General features: G+C 45.1%; 1 protein-coding gene across 27 annotated transcripts in view; it reads right to left on the reverse strand.

Moving 5' to 3' along the window:
• Positions 1-408: 408 nt before the first annotated feature.
• SORBS1 (sorbin and SH3 domain containing 1) overlaps positions 409-26024 on the reverse strand; it is a 184517-nt gene continuing 158901 nt past the window's right edge. For 25 of the 27 annotated variants that reach the window (XM_068950362.1, XM_068950356.1, XM_068950344.1 and 22 more), the window contains 13 exons: positions 23965-25485; positions 23140-23225; positions 21707-21874; positions 20236-20282; positions 18309-18423; positions 18072-18197; positions 15628-15822; positions 12924-13661; positions 11460-11576; positions 5450-5509; positions 4635-4693; positions 3263-3375; positions 409-2606 (listed from right to left, as the gene is read on the reverse strand). In XM_068950362.1, the coding sequence (XP_068806463.1) occupies positions 2539-2606; positions 3263-3375; positions 4635-4693; positions 5450-5509; positions 11460-11576; positions 12924-13661; positions 15628-15822; positions 18072-18197; positions 18309-18423; positions 20236-20282; positions 21707-21874; positions 23140-23225; positions 23965-25485 (3413 nt within the window). In that variant the 3' untranslated portion in view covers positions 409-2538. The remainder of the gene's footprint in view (positions 2607-3262; positions 3376-4634; positions 4694-5449; positions 5510-11459; positions 11577-12923; positions 13662-15627; positions 15823-18071; positions 18198-18308; positions 18424-20235; positions 20283-21706; positions 21875-23139; positions 23226-23964; positions 25486-26024) is intronic. The other 2 variants (XM_068950366.1, XM_068950367.1) reach the window with 1 other exon arrangement.

Below are 26024 nucleotides of genomic sequence, written 5' to 3' on the forward strand. Positions count from 1 at the left end.
ACCCCTGGCAAAGGCCTTGTGACTTTCGCAGGTGCAGGACCAGAGCAGGACATGCCTCCTGTTAAGTTTGTGGATTTCAGGGGCAGTTCACAAAGGTCCTTTCCAAAACAGCATACTCAGGTGTGCTTCTGCAAGCATGCTGCAGCAGCTGCACCCTCACCTCATCTTACACAGGATCCGAGTGTAACCCGGTATTTCCCTCCGCTTTTACACCTTGGTTTCTTCAGGAAGGAGTCAAGGCCTGCCTGTGGCTCACAAGGGAGAACTGATGAGCTTAGACCTGGTGTTGAGCACGATGCCTGGGGTCCAGGACGCCAGGGAAGACCATGGCAGACCTCTAGTGCTCCATATGGACACAGGCAGACAACTAAAGAGGGGCACCGGTACAAAACTGCATTGCTACCAGAACAGCAGGAATAGACTTTATTTAATAATTTGTACAAGGAACACAATAGTAATTCAATACTTCCATTTATTAATTGTCAAATTGTAATCCACTGCAATAAGAAACAAAAATCAACACAAAAATAAGTTGTGGTGTGTGTGAGTGTTTTTTTTTTGTGTGTGTGTGTGTGTGTGTGTGTGTGTGTGTGTGTAACTAAAAATGGCAAGAGCAAGAACAAAAAATAAACCTTTAAATGAGTAGGTTATATACAGTCAGTATCATCATATTACTTTGCTGGATAGATTAAATTTGGTGTTATCCAATCTTAGCAACAGGCCTAAATATTGCTGCAGATAGCTGGAGGGCAAACCCAAAGCAGAAAAACAAACCCATAAGTAAGAAGCAGGATTAAAGTTATCTCCTGCAGAAAAGAAACAATGGTGCTTTGTGTCATATTTGTAACCTTTCATAGTGGATATTTTGTGCTAAAACTCTTCACGTGAACATACATGGAATTCCATTATTTAAATAAAAGTGGAAAAAATCCCAGCCTTTCATAACTGCCTTTTTTTCTCCTCCCTTCACTTAATGTGTTTAAATTATTTTTCTATACAAGGTAAGTACATTGTCTGTACAAAGTTAAATATACATATTTACAGTCAAACTTCTGAGACACTGAGTCTTCTCTTCCGCTGATGCAGGCGGAAGACAAGCCTGCTTGATTTTAAACCCAGGAGAATGGCTAATTTATCAAAACATATTGCAAGTCGTGCTAACAGTTAGTTGCAGTTACACTTAATAAACCTGTATAAAAGCATCAGCATAAAAATAGGCATTTTATATTATTAAATACGGCTTATGACAAAATAGCAATCTAACCCTTTGCTATTTGTATGGTATCTGTAGGAAGCAGAGTCTGATGGAACTGGTTTTGTTTATGCTGTTTTCTTAATAATAAAACATCTATCAAAAGAGTATTTGTACTGGATTTACAGGCAAGCATATAGGCAAGCCTTTTTTTTTTTTCCTCAAGGAAATACAAATATATGTAACTGGTAGTAACTGTGGAAACACAGCCTTCCAAATTGATTAGACTTTCTTGTTAAGAGGCAGCCAAAATGCATATATTTATATGAGACTTACCATCAACACCGTAACCAAAAAAAACCAAAAGGCACCCTCAGTGATATGTGGCTTAGGTTTATCAGAGCCTCTAAGATACAACGCCAGGAAGGAGGCGAAGTCTTCGTCCCCTACAGTATGCTTCAAAATGTGTGTGACCATTTAGGGCCAGCAACGGGGCGGGAGGAGCGGGGAAAGTGAATGGCCGCAGGACTCCTAAGCAGGATTTGCTCTCACAGATGTTCTGTTTATTGATTCTATCCCTTGTGCAGATAAACGTAAAGCTAGGCTGATCTCTTTTTAAAAAACATGACTCTGTTCTGATGCACCCAATACACACACACACGCACACCCCCTGCACAGAAGGAAAAAAGAAAACCCTGCAGATATAAGTAGTACTAAAGGGCCTGGGCAATTTTTGTACTTGTATTATGTTTTGGCTGACCTCTCTGGATTAAATTACCAATCCCAAACTCCTTTTCCACACAGAGCTCTGGAGTTTAACCACATCAGCTGTCCTCTGCCTGTGCTGGGTCTTAAGGTACATGATAAGAAGGAAGAGTTTTCCGTGAAAGCAGAAGGCAGGATGAAGTGATTCTTCACTAGGCAGAACGCTCGGCCTCCCGAACCTCGTCAGGGAAAGGCAGCAGCTGCAACGCTACTTACTGCCCCAACGCACTATCACATCTCAACACAGAAACAAAACCTATACCATGTGCTTCCCCGAAGCCTTCTCACAGGTAAATACTCCATACAAATTAAGATTATCACCAGAAATCTTGCTGGGGAGGGGAGAGGAATACACAAAGGCAGCACTGTAAACTAGAAACTTTGTCTCTTCATCAAACAAATCACACCCTGAATCAGAGGAAGCAGGGCTACACATTCAACTCAGTACTGTACCACATTACCACATCCTCCTAACACTCTTGTCTCTTGTCTGTTACATTCATAAATTGTCTGTTTCTCTGCTATTTAAAAACACCATCCGGAAAGAACTCCATCACTGCCACTGTGGGATCACTGCTTTTTTACAGATACAGAAGTTTCACATAGTTGCCTGGGAAGGTGCCAAATTGTCTTGTTCTCCTGGATGTACCTGTAAGGAAAGAAAACACAAGAAAGTCAGAGTAAGATGGAGCCATGCAGGGAAGGCTTACAGGTTTAGAACGGTAGAGGTGGCAGGCTGCTCTGCTTGCAGGTATTGCTTTTTAAAAATGAATAGGAGTCCTGGTCAAAGAGCCTTTTGGTATAGATGAGATCAGAACAAGTTCTGCTACTAATCATCTTCGCTCTTTAACGATTAATTTCACAATTAGCTGGTGAAAGCTCCTGGGCCTACAGACTAAGAGCCAAATTCCTATCAGTTTAAATGAGCTAATCTCCCTCAAGAACAGGGAGTAAGCCTAAATTTCCGCTGTTGAGATGGAGAGCACTGTCCAGACTTGCATCCTTTGAAGGCAGAGGGCTAGATTTCTAAACCTACAGCTACAGATGAGGCTAGATTTCCAGGGACTGCAGCTCCCATCTGCGCCCTACTTGCCACTTTCTGTAATAACTTGCCATAGCTCCAGGGAAAATAAAGCTCCACCAGCCTGCACTCTAATTTAATGTTCTTTGTGGAAAAAGATGAGAAAAAAGGTGCATCTTTCTTTCCTGTTTTGACCCTGCAAATGAGAGTAGCTTCCAGATGCTCTGCAAAATCGCTTGTTTACATCTCAAAGAGCCCTGCCAACAGGCAAGCATCACACTCACCCACAAACCAGCCATCATCACATTTCTCCATGACATCAACAATATCACCATCCCTCAGTTCCAGCTCATCATCGTTCTGAGGAGTGTAGCTGTAGAGGGCTTGGTAGCTAACTCTAAAACCAGAGAGAAATTACACATTAGCCATCTGACATCCTTTCAGTAGGAGATATCCCCATTCCCTTTTCTAATTCCCACAATACTTTGTTCAGTGCAATCTGGACCTCATGTGGTTTCCATTCGAGAGGTCAAAACCAACTGCATTAAACTGTCTACTGTTACAAGGCTGTAAAAGTAGAGAGTGTCATGCCCGCACTGTGTGGGAGCTTCTGTTTCCATTTTGCCACGTGCTTGTCTCCACAGACTACGATCACCAGAACTTGGCTAAAGGAAACACCAGGAGAGCGTACAAGTGCAGATATCCTATTGAATTCATGCCAAAGCCTGGATACACTAATTCCTGGGCAAAACAAGACTTTTGCTCCCCTCCCCACGCACACAGGCAGGCCCACGATCTAGCAAATGGCTGACAGAGTGAAGGACTTCAGAAAAAGATACTGCACTAAGGTTGCTGGATGATTCATGGAAAAGGAGGAACAATGCAAACAAAAAGCAAAATCTGAATCCTGCCCTGAGATACCCGCCGCACCAGAGCCACTCTGTGACTATAAGAAAGGAACATTATGGAGTGGAAACAATCCCTGGGCATATTTTGGGAGGTTTGGGTTCCCTGGCCATGGACAGTGGCTGTTGTGGGACTTTCCATTCTGCATAAAAGGAGGTGGTGGGAAGCAAAGACTCCTTTCAGGAGCCAGCCACCAATGAACTTCAGCCCCCAGTGTACATCATAGCCTAATATTCTCCAAACCATCAGTGAAAGGCCCAGCTGAGCTTGATGGCAGCTCGAGGTCTAAACCCACTGGGCAGCTTTGAATATCTTGACCTTAGTTTCTCAGATCATTCAGCCACTGGTTCTTCAGTGGACCTGGCCAACAACACACCAGCTAGCACCAGTGTGGGACCGCTCACTCTGGTGTGAGAAGCTAACAGGAGCACGCCCACTGACTCATGCCATATGAGCCAGAGAACTACTGGATGATAATTCATCTGCAGCTTCAGATACAAAGATGTTGAGATAGTCTCCATAACCAGCATGAATCAAGCACCCAAAGGAGACCCAGTTCTGGAGCAAGAGATCTTTGTTCCACTTGCTAAACAAACATGAAAGTCCCAGTTTTAGGCTTCTCACTATGACAATGAGACTTTTTAACTTGTTGTATTTTGTGTCTTTAAAGAAAGGCTGAGGTGTCCCCATAATTCTAACTTAACTCCTGAGATGCTGAAGCCCCTGGAAGAGATGGGAGCCAGGACTTACATGTCTCGGGGTGTTTGACTTCTGTCAGGGCTGGCTCCTTGCTGCTGTGCTTGAGGTTGCTGAGAAATGATGAGAGATGGTTTATTGTCATTAGAGGTCACCTTGTGGCGAGAGTCAAGAGGCTGAGAAATAGTACTGCAGTAATGAACAGACTTTTCTGCAATGTTTATGATCTCATTGCAAACAGCTTCCTGCGTGGTAGGCAGCATTGACATCCAAGAACACCCAAAGAACAGTCAACAAGGGGGTAGGGAGGGGAAAATATAGACAGGAAGAGATGGGACATTCCAGATGCAGCACATAAGTCCAGTAAAAAAAAAAAAAAAAAGAGTTGTAGATCCAGGTAAATATCCAGGTAGTGGAGTGCAGAAGGGATCCAGGTGTAAGCATGGAAAAACAGGCAAGATACAGAAGAATTTGGCATTTAGTTTGAAGATATGTAACAAATACATATACATATGTTTTAAAAAGCAGCAGCATAAGAGGTTGCAATTAGTTATGCAGTGGCACCATTACAAACGCTATCCAATCAGTTCGAGATTGCAAGGCGGGCTGCTCCACTCATGCATTTTGCCTTATTTAACTTATATCCAGGGACTGGCAACACAATTAACCCAACTCTTCATTGGCTATGGCAGCCTTTCTAGGTGCTAAATTCCCTTTTTCTGTTGCAAACATAACAACATATATAAAAAGATAAATATGTACCTATTCTGCAGCTAAACATGGTGCTGGCATTTTATACTCTACTCAGGTATTACTGTCTGGGTGAAGAGAGGCTAGGACTACACATCTGATTTAAACAGTGGCCTTACCACATAGCTCTTTTCAGACTCTGTGAGATCTGGTCCAGCTCTCAATGAATGGTGGGAAGGCTGTGTGATCACCAAGCAAATGATAAGGAAGACATTTTAGCAGATGTTATATTGCTCAGAATTAAAAATTTTTTAATGGTGTGCAGATAACAAAAGAAAATGAATAACTCTTCCCCCACCCCTCACCCCAACACCACTCTTCTTGGAAAACAGGATCTTTTATTTAAACAAGGGACATTAAGGCTACAGTAATGCAATTGCATGGCAGCACACAGAATACTGCACAGAGAAGGGTGGTAGCGAAACTGAAGATTAGAGCAGGGAGTCAGAGGACAATATGGACAGCTAAGGGCACAACTACAACCAGAAAGGGTACATAGTGTAATATCGCATTCCTGCAGCAGGGGAAAAACAAGGACAGAAGCACACATTGAGAGCACCAGACTTGAAAGGCCAAAACCAAGCTGAGAGGAAGCTGCTGCTGAAAGGGCTTTCAGAAAAGCCCTTTATGACTTTGACACAGGAGAGACCAGCAACTCGCTTGCTTCCTAAAGTTAACTAGCTTAGGTCCTCAGAAGACACAATGCAGCGTAGCCCCATCAAAATCACTCCAGCTTGTACCAAGTGAGGATCCGAGCTGCTGTGTTAATTCTCTGCACAAGGCTGAGTTTCAGGTCAGAGGAGGCCCTGACTGAAAACCCCAGCTCCAAACACCACCAGCTGTGATGCCTTCTGGACCCTACCCTGCCTTTCTCCCCACTCACACCTCTTTTCACAGGGAGTCACATGTCAAGCCCAGGGTGCTGCAAGGAGAATCAGCGTGTGTGGGGTTTGAGGCTTGTGGGGGAAGTGTCACTGAGAAAGCTGCACAGAAATATCCAGAGCCTGGTTATGTATGCTTTTGGCAGATTCAGACGCCTACTGCAAGCAAGAGGAATGCTGTGTGCATGCATGAGAAAATAGGATATCTAAAGCCATGTAAGGGTTATTCCTACTGCGTGCAGTGCTGACTGGCAAACTGGATCGGAGAACATACAGAGCACTGCCATCTTCTGTGATCATTCAATAAACTACCCAACCGAAATTCCAAAAGCCTTTGTTTCATGCCTTTGCTTCTCTTCTTATTTATTCACTTCAGCAATGCCCTTCAGTCCCTCTGGGCTCTCAAAGACCTGGATGCAATACAATCTCAGGAAAAAAGCTCTCTTGCTCATGGCCTCTTAAGATAGAGCAGAAGCAGAGGATAAAGAGCTTTGTGCCACCTCCAGCGCAAGCCTGCTCAAAGAGCTTGGAAAATTGTAGGATGATGAGCTCATCCCTGTCTACTTCCCACTCTCAAAGCTCCTCTGAACCACAGCTTGGACCTCTGGAACTATGCTTATCTCTGTACTAAAGAAAATTGTCTCTTTTCTTGAGGACTGTGACCCACTCTCTACCAAATGAACCTCACAGCAACCCCTCTTTTAATCAACGCTGCCCTCTGGGGCTGGGATCTGGGTTCATGGGGATCAGAGTAGTGGGATCACTGCCCCGAAACAATGTTCATCTATCAGGTATGTTTTGGTTCAGAGAAAAAAATGTAATTTGTATAGGCTAACTGCAGTGGAATTAGCATTCATTTGTATTTACTATGGAGCCTGAAATCATGACAGAAACGTCAGAAGTCGTTCCTGTCAGTCTATCATTAGCCCTGAAAGGCTAATGGGGCACTTGGAAATTTAAAATCAATACTGTGCAGAGCAATTGGATATAACGCATCAAATCTGATGAAATCAGAGCTAACTCAGGTGACAAGATAGCTAGGAAAAGCCAATCTGCAGGCTGAGGAGAGTAGCAGCTGTAAGGACGATTTTTGTAATTCAAGAAAGCGCTTCTCCACTCCATACAAATAAACTGACAGCTGGAAATTGCTCCACAAGCTCCTAGGACAGTGTGGTCCATTTCTCATCGATTATTTGTGAACTCACTGAACAGCTTTTGTCCAAAACCTATTAATAATGCTGCATTAAATTGGCTATTTGAAGCTAAAAAATTGGCACTACCTCTGAAGGGTCCATGGTGCAGACTTAGACCTGTAACACCAGCAGGTGCAGCCTGCCCACAGCATCAGAAACTTGTTCGCATTCCCTTTTCACTGGCAGGATCCCCGAGGGGATTTCCAGGAGGCAGCTGGGCAGGGGCAGAGGCCATGCAGTGCCTTACCCTCCCAGCTGGCCCCAGTCAGAACAAAACCACAGCCAAGTGGATTCCCCTCATGCCCTAGGGTGCGCTCCCAGCTGCTGCTCTGGAGCAGGCGCTCTCCTCCGGCCCCTCTGCCCCAGCAGCCCAGGGCCAGCTCCCGCAGAGCCGTGGATGTCTGTGCTGCAGCAGAGCCCTAAACTGAGGTCATCAGACACCCCTAAGTTAGCAATCATGCAGCATTATCCAAAGAGGATGAAAAACTGACCAAATCAGATCCTGTAACTTCTAGCTGTAGATGTAGCACCACACTGTTCCAAACAAGTGACCCTGATGTCATGGCCTAGATATCTTTTTTTCCTATATTATTTTTGTGGGGAGAGAATAGAAGAAAGAAAAAAAAGATGTTTTAGGTCCAAATGCTCTTCACAGTTTCAGAAAGCAGGATGGGAAGAGCACTTCAAGGCTACCACACGTACTAGAGCAGTGCGACTCCCTTTGCTGCCTCCCCATGCCAGGGCGGCTGAGGAATCAAGGAGCGCAGGGCACAGCTCCCTAGGTATAAACCACAGAGGTTCTCCAAAGATACTGAGCCAGCACTGCTGCTGCTGCTGCAGGTTAAACTGAGGGTCCTAAAAGTGACTATGCATTCACAGCCCACCAGAGAAGTTAATTTCTGGGGTGCTGGGTGATATACCCCCAGTTCAGCAGAACACTTAAGGGCAGCTCAACTCCTACCCCCTCAACCACACTATGAGCTTTGCTAACACTAAAGGCCTACACTTAAGCAGGTGCTTAAGCGCCTTGCTGAATCAGTGTCTACGTCTCCATATCTGCAGACTATACAAATATGTGATACAGTCAGTACTAAAGCACAGCTGGCCACTGTTTCCACTCATATGCAGTTTGCATCATGCATAAGCAGATGGATCTAAAAAGCATAAAAGATTTTTAAGAATACCAGAGAACGGTTCTATGCTAAAAGCCTAGAAAAACCCTGAGGCACATTTTTACTTTCAGAAAGAAAGATCCTGCAGCTACTTCATAGCTCTTTCCCTGTTCCTATTGAAGGCAAGTGTCATCAGTGTGTTTATCCATTACAGCTCTTGTTTCCATCCCCTGTTCCATCCCTTTCTGGTGGGAGTTAAAGGACTGCGCAAGCAAAGAGAAAGCTAAGCAGAACAGACTGACAAACAGACAAGACAGATAGAGGCAGACAAATTGATATCCTTTCAAAGACAGACACACATCAGCATCAATGTTCCTGTACGTGAACGGAGAACAGTGAGCAGTGAGGGCTCCTCAGTTCAGCTGAGGGAGCAGAGGAAAATCTCTGCACACATCAAACCCCTGCTCTGGGGAAAGCGAGGGGAAAGCTGGCCAAAGAGCTCTCACAAAGGACACTGAAAAGGCTGCAGCACAGAGCAGCCTGAACTAGAGGCTGTCAAAGTCAATGGAAAGACTCCCTGACCCCTGGATCAGAGGCCAAAGGCTGTGTCTACCACAGGACAATGAAGCGCCCATGGGGACCAGGTGTCAATGCCTGCTTTCTTAATCACCAAGACACATAACTCTGGCTTGGATAATGCACTGGGCAGAAATGCAGCAGCGTTGAACCTGGGAAATAGTGGAAAAGCACGGGAGGGGATAAATTCCTACTGTGGAGAGAGTGGTACAAAATGAATAAAGCAGAGCTGGTCTGCTGGGGAACATGGGGTCTGACCAGGAGCAGGCCTGCTCTCCCCAGCCCGTATCTTCATGCTCTTCTTCCCACTGGCACAAAATGGTGAAAGTCCTCACCGTTGCACCTGAATTGCTTTGCACAGCGGTAACGAGCAGATGGTCCCGTGCTCTGAGCCCTGCACCACCAGGCAGCACCTGCGCTAAGTGGGGACCCTCGTTCAGCCGCTCGCTGGCGTTCAGCCCTGCCTTCCCCACCCAGGGCCGGGCGCCTGTGCCCTGCAGGGCCTTGGCATCTGCACTGCTAGAGCGCTCCGTAACACCACTGCTGACTGTCACGCTGGGGTAACAGGCTCTCACAGCAAAACAGGAAGCAAAACAGGAAATTCCTGAGGGTCCTTGAGATAAATTCAATTGATTGATTACGTTAGCGTTCAATATTCACATTTTATGGGCATACTGGAACAAGTTGTCTGTAAATTACACTTTTAAGGTTGTTTTTTGTCTTTATTTCGTAGTTTGGACTTTGAAACTAAACACAAAGGAATAATTTCATAATATCTAAAAAAACCATTGAACTTCGTATTACTATTGAGAACAGGCAAGAACACAATCCCTATCCCAGCCCTGTATCTAAGGGGTCTTAAATTTGCAATAAAACCTGGATCTGAATTTCATAACTGGGAGTTTTCTCTGTGACGAACAAACCTAAAATTCCCAATTGTAAAAAACCCTCAGGCACCACAGATGAACAGTATGGTAAAGAGGATACCAAGACTCCTGATAATGTCTCAAACAGTTTTAACTTGACACTGACAATGCTCTGATTGTCCAGGCATGTAAAATAAAAATTTTGGCTTGACCTGGACTCCAAGAAAGGCCACTGAGTCGTATTACAACCAGGTGCAACACCCAAAATAGAACTGTGTGCTAGCCAGTGCTCAGGAGGAGCATCTCTCCCTAAATGTGGCACTTTGCTCCTTCTCTTTTGCAGCATATATCTGGTGCGAGCATCAGCAGAACCAAGCAGATCAGAGGTCAGGAAAAAGGACAACACAGAAACTTCTGTAGATTTTTAATGTGAGGCAGAATATGTATCCTATTGGATTCAGATATTGAAATTGAAAGGGAAGGAGGAGGTAGTTTTTCAGTAAAAAGTTTTGCAAGCTCTTGCTCTGAGGGGAACGAGGTAATTAAAGGTGATTGAGGAAAATTTCAGGGTTAAAGCTGTGTCTCACTCTCAAGGACTGCTCAGGAAAATGAGTAACATTGGCAACTACTTTCCCACATTCATCCTGCGTGAGCTACCTGCTTGGTTCACTGACCAAGCCAAGACGGCTTCCCCAAAACCCACTATAAGCTCAGTCCAATCTTTGCTAAATGTGAACTTTCTGCTTCAAATACTGCCATCTAATGGATGCTGCCTGCAAGGACTGATGAGGCAAGAGCAGCTGTGAGTACTGCTCATTCCCCCAGTCCTGGAGGTCCCAGCTGTGCAGCACTGGGGCAAGCTCGGTATGCTGCACAGACACTACTCTGTCCCTCTTTAAGGATGTTTGTAGCTCTCAACAGCAGAGCTGGGAGCCTCTGAAATAACAATATCCTACCCGAGAAGGCTGGGACAGGTCTCCAGCACTGTGGTTTCAACACGTGTATGCCTTACCCTCAGCTCAGAGCCACTCAAAACCCTGAATCCTGCTCTCAGGTGGTTAAACAAAACCTGTGCCAAAGCATATCACATTATGTCGTTCTTGCTAACGAGACCACTGATCCTGTCTTGCAGCTCCTAATAAAATTGAGCTGTAGGCACTCAAGGTCAGAAGCTATTAGCAGTTGGAAGTGCTAAATAAGTCCTGGCTTAATCCCTCGGAGGAACAGAAAGTCAAACCCTCAGCTGGTACACACTGGCATAAATCCGTCGGCTTGCAGAGCTATGTGGATTTGAACCAGCTGAGGATTTTGCCCGCACCTGCCCTTCTGCACAGCCTGGAAATCATTTAAAATGATTTTTTTATGACAATGCTGAATTAAAGGCAAGAGTAGTATCTCATTTGTGGAATCCAATGAATGCACAAACAGGCGTATGGTAAAACAATGGCACGGCATGGAAACAACTCTAAGTAATGGAAGAGTAATCAGCAAAGATGATTACCTGTGGCTTATTGACTCTGCGTGTAAGTCTGGGAGGTGGTTGTGTTGTGACAGTAGAGGAAGAGAGGGCAGAGGAAGAGAGAGGAGTAGATGAAGAGAATGCTTTTGAGTCTGCAGTCTTTTGAAGGAAAGAAAAGTTGGTCAGCATGGCACACATTCTCTTATCACAATCACTGCTAGTGATAAGAGCATCTACTATCCAGTTAAATTTGATGCACACACAGCAAACTTAACTCCATGCAAGGGCAGATGCAGCTATCTATTTGGTTTGTCTGAGCTTACCACCTCAGTGTGTTTTAAACATGCAGGTTATGTCTGTAAAAACTACGACTAGAAATGTATGCAAATAGGAAACAGCACAGTTTCATACAGCTTTCGATACACTCCTGATTACGATTGCAGATTATGAAGCACAAACTAATTTGTCATAAGATTTCCCAGTGTGAAATATATCATCCTAGAAAGCACAGTGCCTCTTTATTTAACATTGGCTAGGTGGGGTATATCATGGAGGCTATCACAATACATTTAAGAAGCTATTCATAATGCTGTGATTTAAAGCTCTCCCAACTCCCACTCTTGTGCAAGGTAACATAGCAACACTCTAATGTACTTTGGCTGGCTGTGGCCCATAAGGTATCCAAGCCACCTGAGGGTTGCAAAGTAAGGCAGATCTCTTGTATCAAAATTAGGAGCAGAAGAGATATTGCAGAAGCCACTTAAGGGTTCCCCTAAGTTTCTTCTCATTGGAACATGCCGCTACATATAAACAAACACTCTTGGAGGAAAATAACACTGGGTCTAATTCTCATTTGGGCCTGGACTCTTTCATACCATTTTGGAAATGCAAAACTAATAAAATCTACTCAAAGTATAGATGGCAGTCAAGCCTCCCTGACTTAGTCACGCTAATCCCTGACTAAGGTTCACTAAATCATAGGCTCCAGGATCTTCCCTTCCTGCATGGCCACAACAGAGCGCAGCATTTGGGATTCCAGGAGCCAGGCTGACATTTACAAGGACTTCCACTCCTTGGCTTTAGGGGAAATAAATAGATCCCAGCACCAAAGATGGTCCATTGCACACTGGAAAATCTTTTAATAGCAAGAAATTGCTTGTATTCTACACAGCTGGCAGTGAGGTATACAGGCATGGGGCCTGTGTGATCACATCTGGTTACAGCCATTTTCTGGGACAATTACCTCATTAGATGTGACCAACTAAGTCAGTTCTGTGTTATTATCTGTCCTAAAATAGTTCTCACCACACTACTCCTGAGCCCTCTTCTCAGGCTTTCTGACCTGCTTCCCAGAGACTGCCACTGGTGACCCCTGAAAGAAGGGCTCTGGAGTCTCAGAAGAGGATGTGGCAGTCACTGGCTCTGCCTGGCCAGCTGAGCAGCACAAACCTCAACACATCAGAAAAATCAGGGACTCAGTAGCATACACACATGCAGGAAAAGTACCTTATTTTCCCCGCTTTGAAACTTTCTCAGATCACCTTTCCTCATGGCCTCATTGCCTCTTTTCTCTCTTTCACCTCCCTGCACAATAGCCATTAGCTCCTGACACAACTGGTTGTCCTCAGAGCAGCCCACGGGTTTCTTTTCTGGGCTCACACGCATGTCTAGTTGGGACGGTTTCAGGCAGCCCTCCACAGAGATCTTGGGAGCAGCATGAGACCCCCGCTCAGGGTCGCTGCTGCCCTCTCTAGTCTTTTGGAGCCAGCCTTGGCTGCCCATGGTGTTGCTCTGCTCTGCAAGGATGCTTTTGGGACCCCCAACTGCCCAGCGAGGGGAGTTACAGTAGCTCACGCTGGAAGAAGGCGAGCCAACAAACTTTTCTTCGCTTTGTGGAGTGGCCTGATAGAAACTGTGAGCGGAGGACTGAGGCCTGGATGAGTAAGAGGGCAATGGGGATTTAATGGACCTGGGTGTCGAGGAGCCAGAAGGATGAAAATGGTGGAGGCTGACCGAGGGGGAAGGGCTGGCCGCAGCAGAGGGCGTGAGACAGTCAGAGCGAGAGAGGGAGGCTTCAGGCAGAGGAGGCAATGGAGGAGTTATGGCAGGAGTGGTGCTAGGAGACACTCCCACGGTCAGGGCGATCCACTCAGATGTGATCGCCTGCACCTCTGGAGACAAGGCACGGCGCGTGAAAGGCAAAGGCGGAGGAGTTGGTGTATGGAGCAGCTCAGAGCTGGCAGACTTGAAAGAGACAAAAGCAAAAGAGAAAAAGAAAGAAATGAACAAAAAATAATAAAGGAAAATACAAAACAACGGAGTGAAAGTGAAAGGGGAGAGAGTGAGAGTGGAGAGGAGCAGATCTGTGACCAAGTGTGGTGTGTAAGTCTTCCACGGACAGGTCCACCCTGGTGGAGAACGAGCTGTCTACAGCTACTCCAACCACAGAGTCCAGCCCATATCTGTGTTGCTAGTATCTTTCTCAGCCTTTGCCAGGATCCCCGATACATAGCGTCTTGTGGAAGACCCTTTATCTCTTACCATACCCTAAGTCCCTCAGGGAGCAGCTGAAGCCACCATCCATGACGGCAGCATGAAGCATTTGATTGGCCTGGCAGTAATTCCCATGAAGTGGCCCTCAGCAATTCACACTGCGGACCAGTCAGAATTCACTGCTGCAATGAATTTTGACTGAATTCAACTCTACAATGAGTAATGTTTGCTCCTCAAGAAACTTGCATTGCTGAAGCTGTGGAAGGGAAAGGGATCAAAAGAGCTAAATGTGGCTACCTGGTACTTGGATGATTAAAGCAAGCTCTGTTTAGAAAGGCAGAACACAGGACAAAATTCTGACCTTAGGCTGTCACCACCAGCAACATAAGTGAGATCAGCAAAATTAGCAGTTACTAGAGTGTTTCTCAGTTAGGCACGCAGCCCTGCCAAGTTAGGCAAAAAAGCAAGGAAGAAAACGGCTTTACTAGGGAGGAATCAAAAGAATAGCAGAGGAAACCAAAAAAAGGTGGATCCAATCCCCTCGATCAAAGGGGGAAGCTTGTAGAGAGCTGGCGGTACATAGGCTGCAGCTAAGGAGAGACTGCCAAGCCCAAACTTAGTAAAGCTCAGCTGGGGTTCACTTTGACAAGGAACCCTGAAAAGGCAAAAAGCGTCTCCCCTTTACAGATGAATAACGTAAAGAGTATAAACAAATACAATAACAAATAAAAACACTCCTTTTAGGGAAGATCCAGACGGACCCCAGGCATGAGCCATGGCAGTCTCTCCCAACCATCCTGCACCACATTTCCCCTCCTCCTGATCTCAGTTCTCTGCTGTCATTCCTTGCAGTCTTGACCTAAGAATGACCTTGCTTTGGTCCCGCGGGTGAGAGAGGGGACACACCAGAACGTCACAGCCCTCACTTAAGACACATATGCTGACCTTCAAGGACGAGTATTTGCATGATGAAGGCAAAACAGAAGGATTTAGAGACTCACTGCCTCCCTGACATGTTTTCCACAGCAAACATTCTGGGATTGCCATATTCCCCATACAATTATCTGTTGCCATTTTGATTTCTGGTTTGAACTGCAGTATGGTTTGAGGTAAATCATAGTCACGAAAGATCCCAGACTGGCCTGCTCTCCAAACCCAAGTTCACTTAGCATCGAGAGCAAATAACGCAGGCCGCCATCTTGACCCTAAAACCTTAGGCTTGACCTGGAATAATTAGGAGTAAGAGTAGGGCCTGATTCGAGTTGACTGGGATAGACAGAAGGACTCAACAGACCATAACATTCCATGAGGCCCTCTTAATAATCATAATCAAAAATTCACTCATCACTGTGGAGGCGTGTAACGTACAAACACCCACCCAGCAGAAAGTGAATCGCCAATTCATCCTATCTCTGGCAGTGAAATTCATTCAGGGGGCTATGAACTGCAGCCCTCTCTCCCTGGCCTGATTCAAGCTACAGATCACAGGTGAAAAACTGAGTGTCCAAATCCCCAGATAACCTAGTCATTAACCTTTCAGGTAAATGAAGCATGACTTTTTCCTGCAGATGCAGCACACTGCAGGGAGCAAATACTTTTACTGTGCAAAATCACTAGTGTTAGCAAGAGCTTCCCTCAGCTATTACTTCTTGCACAGCAATGGCAACATCCCACTTTTCTGCAAGGTGCAATAACTGGCTGCATCTAGTCCAAATACCTGTGGTGAAGCCGTCATGCTGCGGTTAGGGGAGAGGGACATTGGTGGGTCAGGATAATCGATGGCATTCTTGACCACAGGCCGTTTGAGCACTTCCACATAAGTGACAGGGAAGATGCCCTGGCGATTGGTGCCGGAGATTTTTCCTTCATACCAATTCTCATCCACACGTCGAATCAGTGTGATCCTTTCACCCTGTGGGAAGAAACGGTAACGTAGTCCTGACATTAATGTATGTCATAATTCCAAAGCAGATGAAGTTCTTAGTCTTGCTACAGCTGATTTAAAACAATCTGTGGCTCACAGCCTCCCTTATTCCTCAGTTATGTTGTCTAAAACCCAAGCTCTGGGTAGCAATGATTTTTTTTCAGTTACGAGAAGGAGGAAATGCACAGCTTCTGGAGCTCTTTTGGGCTATCTGCAAATTCAGGCAGGGTACAGTTTCGCTCATCTCACATTTTCAAGACCATATTTGCCAGAGCCAGTTTAAAAAATGAAAACCAGAGCCTTCAGTCTGACAATGAGACCCTTGGGGGTATGAGATGTACAGGGAGTAAGCACAGATCTGCAGTTTAAACTTGCTCTCATTAGTCTACCTTGACTTCAGCAAGGCTTTTGACACTGTCTCCCATCACATCCTCCTAGGTAAGCTCAGGAATCGTGGGTGAGATGAGTGGACAGTGAGGTGGATAGAGGACTGGCTGGATGGCCGAGCACAGAGGGTTGTGATCAGCAGTGCGGTCTAGTTGGAGGCCTGTAGCTAGTGGTGTCCCCCAGGGGTCAGTCCTGGGTCCAGTCTTGTTCAATATATTCATCAATGACCTGGAGGAAGGGACAGAGTGCACCCTCAGCAAGTTGGCTGATGATACTGAACTGGGGGGAGTGGCTGACACACCAGAAGACCGTGCTGCCATTCAGAGGGACCTGGACAGGCCAGAGAGCTGGGTGGAGAGGAGCCTCCTGAAGTTCAACAAAGGCAAGTGCAAGGTCCTGCACCTAGGTAGGAATAACCCCATGCCCCAGTACAGGCTGGGGGCTGACTTGCTGGAGAGCAGCTCTGCAGAGAAGGGCCTGGGAGTCCTGGTGGACAACAAGTTAAGCATGAGCCAGCAGAGTGCCCTTGTGGCCAAGAAGGCCAATGGTCTCCTGGGGTGCATTAGGCAGAGTGTTGCCAGCAGGTCGAGGGAGGTGATCCTGCCCCTCTACTCAGCCCTGGTGAGGCCTCCCCTGGAGTGCTGTGTCCAGTTCTGGGCTCTCCAGTACAAGAGAGACATGGAGCTCCTGGAGCAAGTCCAGCCTAGGACTACTAAGATGATTAGGGGACTGGAGCATCTGTCATGTGAGGAAGGGCTGAGAGAGCTGGGCCTGTTCAGCCTGGAGAAGGGAAGACTGAGAGGCGATCTCATCAATGTCTACAAGTGTCTGAAGGGGGGGGAGGGGTGTCAAGAGGATGGGGCCAGACTATTTTCAGTGGTGCCCAGTGACAGGACAAGAGGCAACGGGCACAAACTGAACCACAGGAAGTTCCATATGAATATGGGGGAAAACTTCTTTCCTGTGAGGGTGACAGAGCACTGGAACAGGTTGCCCAGAGAGGTTGTGGAGTCTCCTTTTCTGGAGATATTCAAAACCCGCCTGGACGCGATCCTGGGCAACGTGCTCTAGGTGACCCTGTTTGAGCAGGGAGGTTGGACTAGATGATCTCCAGAGGTCCCTTCCAACCTTGGCCATTCTGTGATTACGCTCTCTCCTGCTCTGCTGACAAATTAAGTGACTATCAGATCCTTAATATAAACTACAAGCCCCATCTTCACTTATAATTAAAAGAGAAGGCAGACAAGATCTAACCTGAACATCAAAAAGACAGCAAGATGGTTGAGAAGGACCAGCTTAATCTAAACATATCTGACTTCACTCTGAACAGCCATTACCCAAAACCCATTCCTATTCTTTGTCTCTGCAGTCAGAGGTCTAGGCAGTCACTTCAACAGCACACAGCCTCACTTGCCTCTGCTCAATGATTTTGCTTGTAGCACTAAGGAAGGCAATCCAGCTTCCTTCTTTTCTGTGTTACTGTTCTTACTTGATTATGTGCACTGCCACTGGAGAGAGGATCAGAGTGGAGACATTGTCACCAAATACGTAACTTGCCTTGCAGAGCCAAGCTTCCAGCACTATACTCAAAACCACCTTCTCAGCTAGCCCTAAGGAAACAACCAGCACTGCTTCAGACAGCCTACCTGCAAAACTCTGACTGCAATGCACTACATGATAGCTATGGGGTTAACACAAGGGTCATGAGAAGGAATCCTTCCTGATTGAAATTCTCAGGAAAAAAACGGCAATCTTATCAGAGCCTTCATTTGGAAACGTTGCAAGCTACCAGTGTTAACAAACGTCAGCACTTATCTGGATTCAATTCATCAGCTCACAAAAAGTCCTACCTTTCTGAAGGACATTTCCACTTGGGTATCTCCGTTGAAATTGAACTTAGCAACGGCATCTCCATATTCCAATACTTGCAATGGTGCTGACTTTTTGGGCTGAGCTTTCTCCGCTGGTGGAAGTAGCTAGAATGAACAAACAAAATCAAACGAGTGACAGGCAAAAAGCTCATAAACTGGCCACTGCCAGAAAAGGAATGGGCAAAAAAAAAAAACACTTCCAAGGGAAGCAGCTACCTCTATGTATGATCGTGGGAAGATGCCAACTCTGCCATGGTGTTCACCTTCATACCAGTTCTGGTCAATCTGCTTGTAAATGTAAACAATATCTCCTTTTTGCAGAGGAAGTTCCCTGTTAATAACACAAGTGATTAACGGATGGCGCACACTCATCAGAATTTCACTGGAGGACAGATGTGTTCTTTACATGTTCAGCACTTCCCAGGTCCTAAGAAATCTGTATCAGCCCTACTGATACAAATCATGCTCCGTCCAAAGCGAAAGCCACATGATGAGAATCACCCTGTTCACACCATGATGTGCAGCGGCTCTCTTGCTCTTTGGGTGTCCCGTACAAAAAGCAGGCCTGGGAGGGTCCTGCTGACAATGCAGCCTCCAGCAGCAATGGGGGCAAATTCAAGCAAAACATGCCACTGATTGCTTTCCATGTTGAATACGACAGGAGGACAGAGGGCAGTGCTTGTGCTCCTGTTTTGAAAGGGGTCGCGTCATGATTTTCTTCCAAAAAGAAACATGACTTTAACAGAAGGTACTTTGTTCACTTGGTGAACCCTCTCACACACAAATCCTGTAAAGTTTACGCTTCTCATCAGCCAGCACTTGGGCAATCACTGACCTCACCTGGGCAAACAATTAGGCAACCTAGAGTCCTCAGTGCTAAAATCATGAATGCCTGCAGCTTGAGGAACTCCTGCTGTGGGCAGCTTGTACTAGGCTCATAAGTCTACTATACCGTAGACTATGTATAGACTACATATTCAGATCCCCACAAGAAAGCAACTAATCCAGCCCGTCCTACCATGGCTTTCACAAGCTCTGCTTTACTTCTGTCTGGTATCCTGTTATGTTATGCTCAAAGGACACAGCAGTTGCTTCTTGCATTTGCTTGAGTTTTATTACAGGTCTTTGAGAGAGGCTGTGCAAATCTTTATAAATCAACACCTATAAGACATACAACAAAATCTTCCCAGGACATCAGCACCAGACAGGAAAAACAACAGGTCCTTCACTGAATTCTGTTTTTCTTTCTACCTCACTATGTAATGTTAAAATGAGAACCTCTCCAGGCTCATGCAGGAAGAGAGGCCTTACAGGCCTTTTGTTCACAGAAGTGTTTCCAAAAAAGAACAAGTAGAGCTTAGTGACTCCTGAGAGGGGCGGTAACAGAGCTCAAAGGCACAACAATGCCACTGTTCACTCTACAAGCATCCCCTGCTATATGCACAGATATCAGAGAAGCAGTGACACCTCCAGGTCTGTCCCCTTACAGGTCCTGATTCAGCAAAATACTGACTCAAGGGCCCACTTACATGCTTAAAATCAGGCATTTAAGTCCCCTGCTGACTTTCAGCTATACACAGTGAATTCAGTAAAAGGATGCTGCTGTGCTTTACATCTATATTCTTCTAATCATTGTTACGTCAGATTTACATAGCAAGCTAGTGACTAATACAGCCCTTCCCACTCCTAAATTGGAGCAGAACCAGGGATGTCATGCAGAGGAGTTCTTTCTGTCTCTCAGCACAATGGCAGAGAGAGAGATGGCGCCAAACAGGCCTTACCCAGCCGTCCCGCTTACAAGCCACGAGGAAGGAGAACAGCCAGAGGGTTGTGCTGCAGCTCAACCAACCTTGAAGCACAATACTTATTTGTTTCAGCAAAGAATGTGGGTTTGCCACAAAAATCATGTGGGATATCGATGAGCTGAGAAAGTTGACATTTTCCTAAAGGTCCTTTAGAGGCTGTGGCTTGCAATATTTGCATTACTTTCCCCTGCCTTACTATGGACCCCTTGCTTTGACTGAGATGTTAGAAAGACACTCCCGAAACATGAATCCAGTTGTATGACACTTCACAAGTGTTGCATCCTGGGAGAAAAGACAGAGAAAAAACACTAAAGGCAGTCGCAATGAGCTATACTCACTTTAGAGTCTGTGCTTTAAAGTCAAACTTGGCTCTAGCAGGTCTCATCTAAAGATCAAGAAAATCAACACATTAAAATAATAGTTAGGTTTTCAACCCCCTTCTGAGGAAAAGCACCCAAATTCTTCTACAGCTAACATTAGTCTGGGGATGAAATTAAATATAGGTATTCTGCTACAGACATGTTTGCAATTGGTACCACTGCCCAGATATGTTAGATGGGTCTTTCCCACCAGGGCAAAAGTGCCAACTTTTGGTATAACAGTAACTAGGAGCTCTAAAGGAAAGGGATTTAACAGCAGTAAACTTTTATATGTGACAAACCTTGCTGAATGCAACAACTACTCCAGCAACTAGTTACTGGGGCTTTGGGACCCAACTTCCCTTGACTTGCGAATCAAAAGGTAAAATTTGCTAGCTGGAAAAAAGCAGTAGGGTTTTATTTGATGTGGCACTTACTGATTATTGCCTCGCCCTACTGAATGGGACCTAAGTATTCTGTATCAATTGGTAGGAAAGAGACAAAGGTGAGGAGAAAGTATGAATAAATTAAGCAATGTGTCAAAAAAAAAGTCTTCTGTGGCTATAAAACCAAAGAGGACATGTTGGCAGCAGGCCTAGGCTTTAAACTTTGATTTACTTGGCTGTTTTTTTAATGGCCATAAAAATATTTAGGCAATTTTAAAGTCATTAAGGAAATCAAGCATAAAAATTAGAAATGGTTGCATTCACATGGCACTAAAGGATCTGACAACGCTATATAAACAAAGGGCAGATAAATGTCCTCCATCCACATGGAAATGACGTCACCCACCTCCCCAGCACTGCCACCTCTGGGTGAAACACAGAAGCACTTAAGAGCCACAGCAGCCATCTACAAGGCAGAGAATGGGCTCTGGCCAGGACACCTGGCCTCAACCAGCCCTAGTGCAAAGTGCCTTGGGCTCACCATCTCCTCCTTTGTCTCTTTCAGAAAGTCTGACCATGTACTTAGTGAAACATGCTGGGACTTACTCCAATCGTTTCTAGAGGACATTAAGCATCTTTCAGGAGGAGAAGAACAATCTATTTCTACAAAAAACTATGAGAGTCACATGGCCAGGATCAACAAGACATGAAGTTTCTAAGCATAAGGCACAGACAAGAAGACAATGTAGCAATATGATGCAGAGGATGTAAAATGCCTTTGAATCACTAAAAGTAGCTGATATTTAAAGACATGCATCACAGGTGTGCACCAGCAATTCTCAGCAGGCATGCTTTAACATATGCAGCTTGGTATAGAGATATCAATTAATTTACCAGGCATAAGAGTCAAAGCAGTTCTAAATGAAGCCAGAGTGGGAAAGGGGAAGGGGAGAAAAAAAACAAACAACATTCTCTGGAGAGCTAATGTCGGCCTAAAGCGCAACATTGTGAGAAGTAAATATTGCTTTGGGTCAAGCAGCAGACTGAGGTAACTTAAAACAGACCTCTGACCCAGATTTCCTCTTTGCTGTATCGTCTATATTTAGGAGGTCCCCAAATCGCTCATTAGTGATAAACTGATGGTGCGTTGGAATAACCCCTGTGTGCCTTCTAGCTGCAATATCGGCTTCTTCTTGCTCACGTTTAAGCCGTCTCTGGTCCTCTAAAAGTTTCTGCCATAAAATTGCATAAAATGGGCAGTAAATCATCTACTTTAGGGCATTTGACAGCTGCCACAAATGTGACTTCAATAAAGTTTCTGAGGTCCCAGCAGATAGCCGGGGCTTTACAGCAACATAAAATACGGATTCCACTCACTACACAACAGCTCCCCTTTGATTTAGCAAACACAGAAAGTTCGTATCTGTGGCATATCTGAAATCCAGCTCATACAGCGGACCTGATCCAAAGCTGGTGGAAGTCAACAATGTTTTGGGCCAGATCCTGAGAGTTTCTAAGATCAGGGGGAGATTTCTGATAATGCAGAGGGCTGATCCAAACCTCCTTCGGTCAACAAGGAGTTTTTCTCATTGACTTCCATGAGTTTTCTTGCTGGATTTTGGGGGTGAGGGGACTGTTAGCTGTTTCATGGGAGAAGACAGCAAAAATATATTTTTCACAAAGGAATTAAAAGCAGGTTTTATCTTATTTCAAAGCACAAACAAACATCATTATTTGAACAGAGAAGGGTAACACAATTATTCACTACAAATATCACTTTGTTTAACTTTCTGGTCTTTTCACACAATGAAAATTAGCAGCTTTCTGGAGAGCAATTACTTACAACTTCTTTAACTCAGCTTTAATACAGTCCATGCTGAAAAGCCGGCATGGCTTTCTTAATATTTCAGCTTGTACATATGTTGGCCAGCCATTTCAGAAGGGACTGTTACATTTTGTATTTAACAATCTGAGAGACGATAAAGAATGCTAGTTTTAACTCAAGGGGAACTCCACATTTTCTGATAGCTTTAAGTATCTCACATTGGCCACTCGAAACCTGAGGCTCCCCACAAGAAAAATAAGTCCTGACCACTTTGATTAATACTAACTCAAGTGGCTTGCTTGGAGAGCAATAAAAACATGCTCACTTATAGAACAGCCATTTCACCTGTGAGACACTGAGGTGTTGTACCACATCTTACACATATCTCCAACCTTTTTACATTCTTTAAGGTCCTCATATATAATTTTTGTGAAATTGATAAGAACTATCAGGTTCATTTTAAATAACAGATAAACTGAAACACAGACAGGTTATACAGTAGCTCAGTGGCAGAGGTAGTATCAAAATTCAAACATGCTAGGTTCAACTTGTTGCTCTAATTTCCAGCATATATCAATAGACACTTAAGTTCTCCTTATGTAAGGCTGAATATTATATTTCTTGCATGTGAAGCTATTACTACTGTTCTTAGGCTATAAAGGAGGGCATTACCTCTTTATCATCATGACGTCTGCGGATAATTTCTTCTGGAGTTTCCATGTAATCAACGGGTGCAAAATGCCTTGGTGATTCTGAATCTACTTCGAAACAACATAAGGAAGTTAAAATACAGGTGGATTTACCGAGCATAGCCAGAAAGGAAAAAAAAAAAAAGGGGGGGGAGGGTATTTTTAAATAATTTGCTTCCATTATGGCAGCAAGAATTCTCAATTGCTATTGACCAAATTGCCCATCAAATGTCAAGAGTTTATCCATTTTCATTTTTTTCCCGTTTGGGCTGTACTTGTGAAAAAAGATCCCAAAAAAGGAGAAAATAAAGGTATAGGAAAGAGTAAAAACATATAAGGACTTCATGAAGAAAAGATTTGCTGCCATCAAAATAAGATTTAACATTTCATTGCTGAGAAAAGTTTAACATACACATACACACACACACACACAACTAGACCTTGAGAAACCGCTCCTTAAAGCAAATCATCTGGGTTTGTTTTATACTCCCAACTGTGCAAATGATATAGGCCTAGAAGTATCTCATGTTGAGATTCTTGTATCCTAGGAGTTGCTTGAGAGACAAACTGAGCCTGATGTGTTTAGAAAGGCAGCGGAAATCGTTTCTCAGAAGTGCAGCTGTTAACAAGTCCTGAACATAAATTCTCAGCAAGACACGCAAAGGACGTTAGACATACTGGAAAAAAAAGAGAGTCAAGGGATGCAAAGGTGGGGAATAAAAATGCAGGGGTTGTGGAAGAAAAGGGGAGGAGAAAGTAAAGCAAGAAGACAGATGAAGGGACACTGGTAAAGAACACAAAAAGCCACCTCCTAGGTACGTCCCAAGTTCACTTTGCGGGTTGTTGTTTGTGTCCAAGCTGTGATAGAGAGCATATGGAACAGGGTTGCCATTGTTAAAGGAGTCAGGAGTACCAGCTTGGCCCATGAAGCTATCTTGGCTACATCCCACGGTGGGGAAGTGACTAAGCTTCTCCACAATGTCAAAGGAAGACAGGCGCTTGGGGGCTAGAGGCCTGCTTTTGAAGCACGGTCCGTGCTGGGAGTAGTGACTCTTGTTTCCTACGCTGCCTTGCAGCTGTACGGGGTCTTTTGGGCTCTCAGGGTGGGGTGCTGACAGGGTTCCCGGGCAGTCCGGGGGTGGAGTCCTCCTGGAATTGTGGCGGAAGGGCTTTTTCAATCGGAAGGGGAGTGGGCTCATTAGGTAGACGTTTCTGGGGAGCGTGTGTCTGTCCCCATAGACATCCCCTTTGGAATCAGGGTTCCTGGAAGACTGCTGCTGCTCATGCCTTCGGATTGTAGTGAACCTGGTGTAGGAAGCTGGGCATGTGCCTTTGCATCTATTGGTTTTATATTTCTGAGGCCCATTGAGGTTGCTGCTGCTGTCGCCGCTGTCATTGGATGCATTTGAGAGGAGATCTATCTCATCTGTGCAAGCTGAAAGTGTGTCCATAGGGATGGCATCACTGACATCTGAAGCTGTGTCCTCCACGTTGCTGCAGGAGTGGGAGGATTTGTCTGCCAAGCTGGCAGTATCCTTCTCTTCTTGGTGGGCTTTTGGTATATCCAGAACGGACTCTGCAGAGTAGGCAGAACTCAGACAAGTTTTAGACTGGAGAGAAGTGGGGAATTTGCTTTGTCCAATGGAAAAGTCAAGCGAGGGCATTGATCGGGATCTCTGGATCAGCTGCTCAAAGGCACTGATACGGGAGGAAACTGTGTGTTTGGGGATCTGCTCTGAATTTTCCTGGCTAAGACTGTGCTCCATCATGTCCTTTGCTTCATTCTCAAACTGAGAGGCAATATCCCTCACACTGCAGGAGGAGACTGTGCCCAAATGGATCCTGGACCGGTTGATCTGGTGCATGTCTTTATACAGCATTGTAAACTCCATCCCGCTCTTCCTGGAGGCAGGGAACAGGTCGCCTTTCCTTGAGTTGGTGCCATACTCCTGCAGGCTCATGGTACTGCCAGATTTGATGGCATACTCCTGCTTCGACTTCATCAGCATGTTTTCTATGCCTTCCCCTATGTCTACCATGAAAGCTTTTTTATTATCAAACAAGGTAATGGAGCTACGAAGGTTTTCGCAGCTTTGAGCTTTCTCATGAGAGAGCAAGATACCCTTCTTGTCCTGCACAAGAGCAGCTGGAGCTGCTAGTTTGGGTTTGAATTTAGAAGGGAGGATTTCAGTAATGCAGGCTTTTGCGGCTGATAAGGGCTTCTTATGTTTACATGCGTGACCTAACATACCGGTATGACTAGCGTTAAAGGTTCGGCTATTAACTGAAGAGGGTGCAGTCATATGAGCATTCCCACCTTTACGATCCACTGGTAAGCATGCAGAATAAAATAAATACAACCTGTTAGCTTAAATGCTAGAAAGCTATTGTGAAAGGAGAGAGAACATGCTTGGATTTCATAAAATGCACTTTAAAAAACAAAGTTCCAAAAAATAAAGAAAAGCAGAAAGACAGTGCACAACAAGCTGCGCTTATAGAAGTAGGTGTAATGTTGCTAATGTTTCTAAAATGAGACGCATGGCCAGAAGCAGGCCTGGAGCACTTTGAAGGTACCATCCTAGAAAGTGCTGAGTATTCTCAGCTTCCAGAGAAGCTGTGGCACCATGGAGGAGGGCAGCTGAACTCTACAAAGGATGTTAGCAAGAATCCAGAGGCACTAACACTGCAAAAATGGCTTAATACCAAGCTTGCAATCACACCTGTGGTATGGTCTCCCCACAATGCTTGCCAAACAGATTATTCCTGGGAGGGAGAAGGAAATCAAGTGCTGATTGCGCTAGCACAAGAAAGCCCCATCAGCTGGCCTTGCCCAAGAGCTGCCTGCTTAGAGATTCCCTGTACTAGGAA

The sequence above is a fragment of the Struthio camelus genome, chromosome 7 (assembly GCF_040807025.1).
Source record: "Struthio camelus isolate bStrCam1 chromosome 7, bStrCam1.hap1, whole genome shotgun sequence".
Lineage (NCBI taxonomy): Eukaryota > Metazoa > Chordata > Aves > Struthioniformes > Struthionidae > Struthio > Struthio camelus.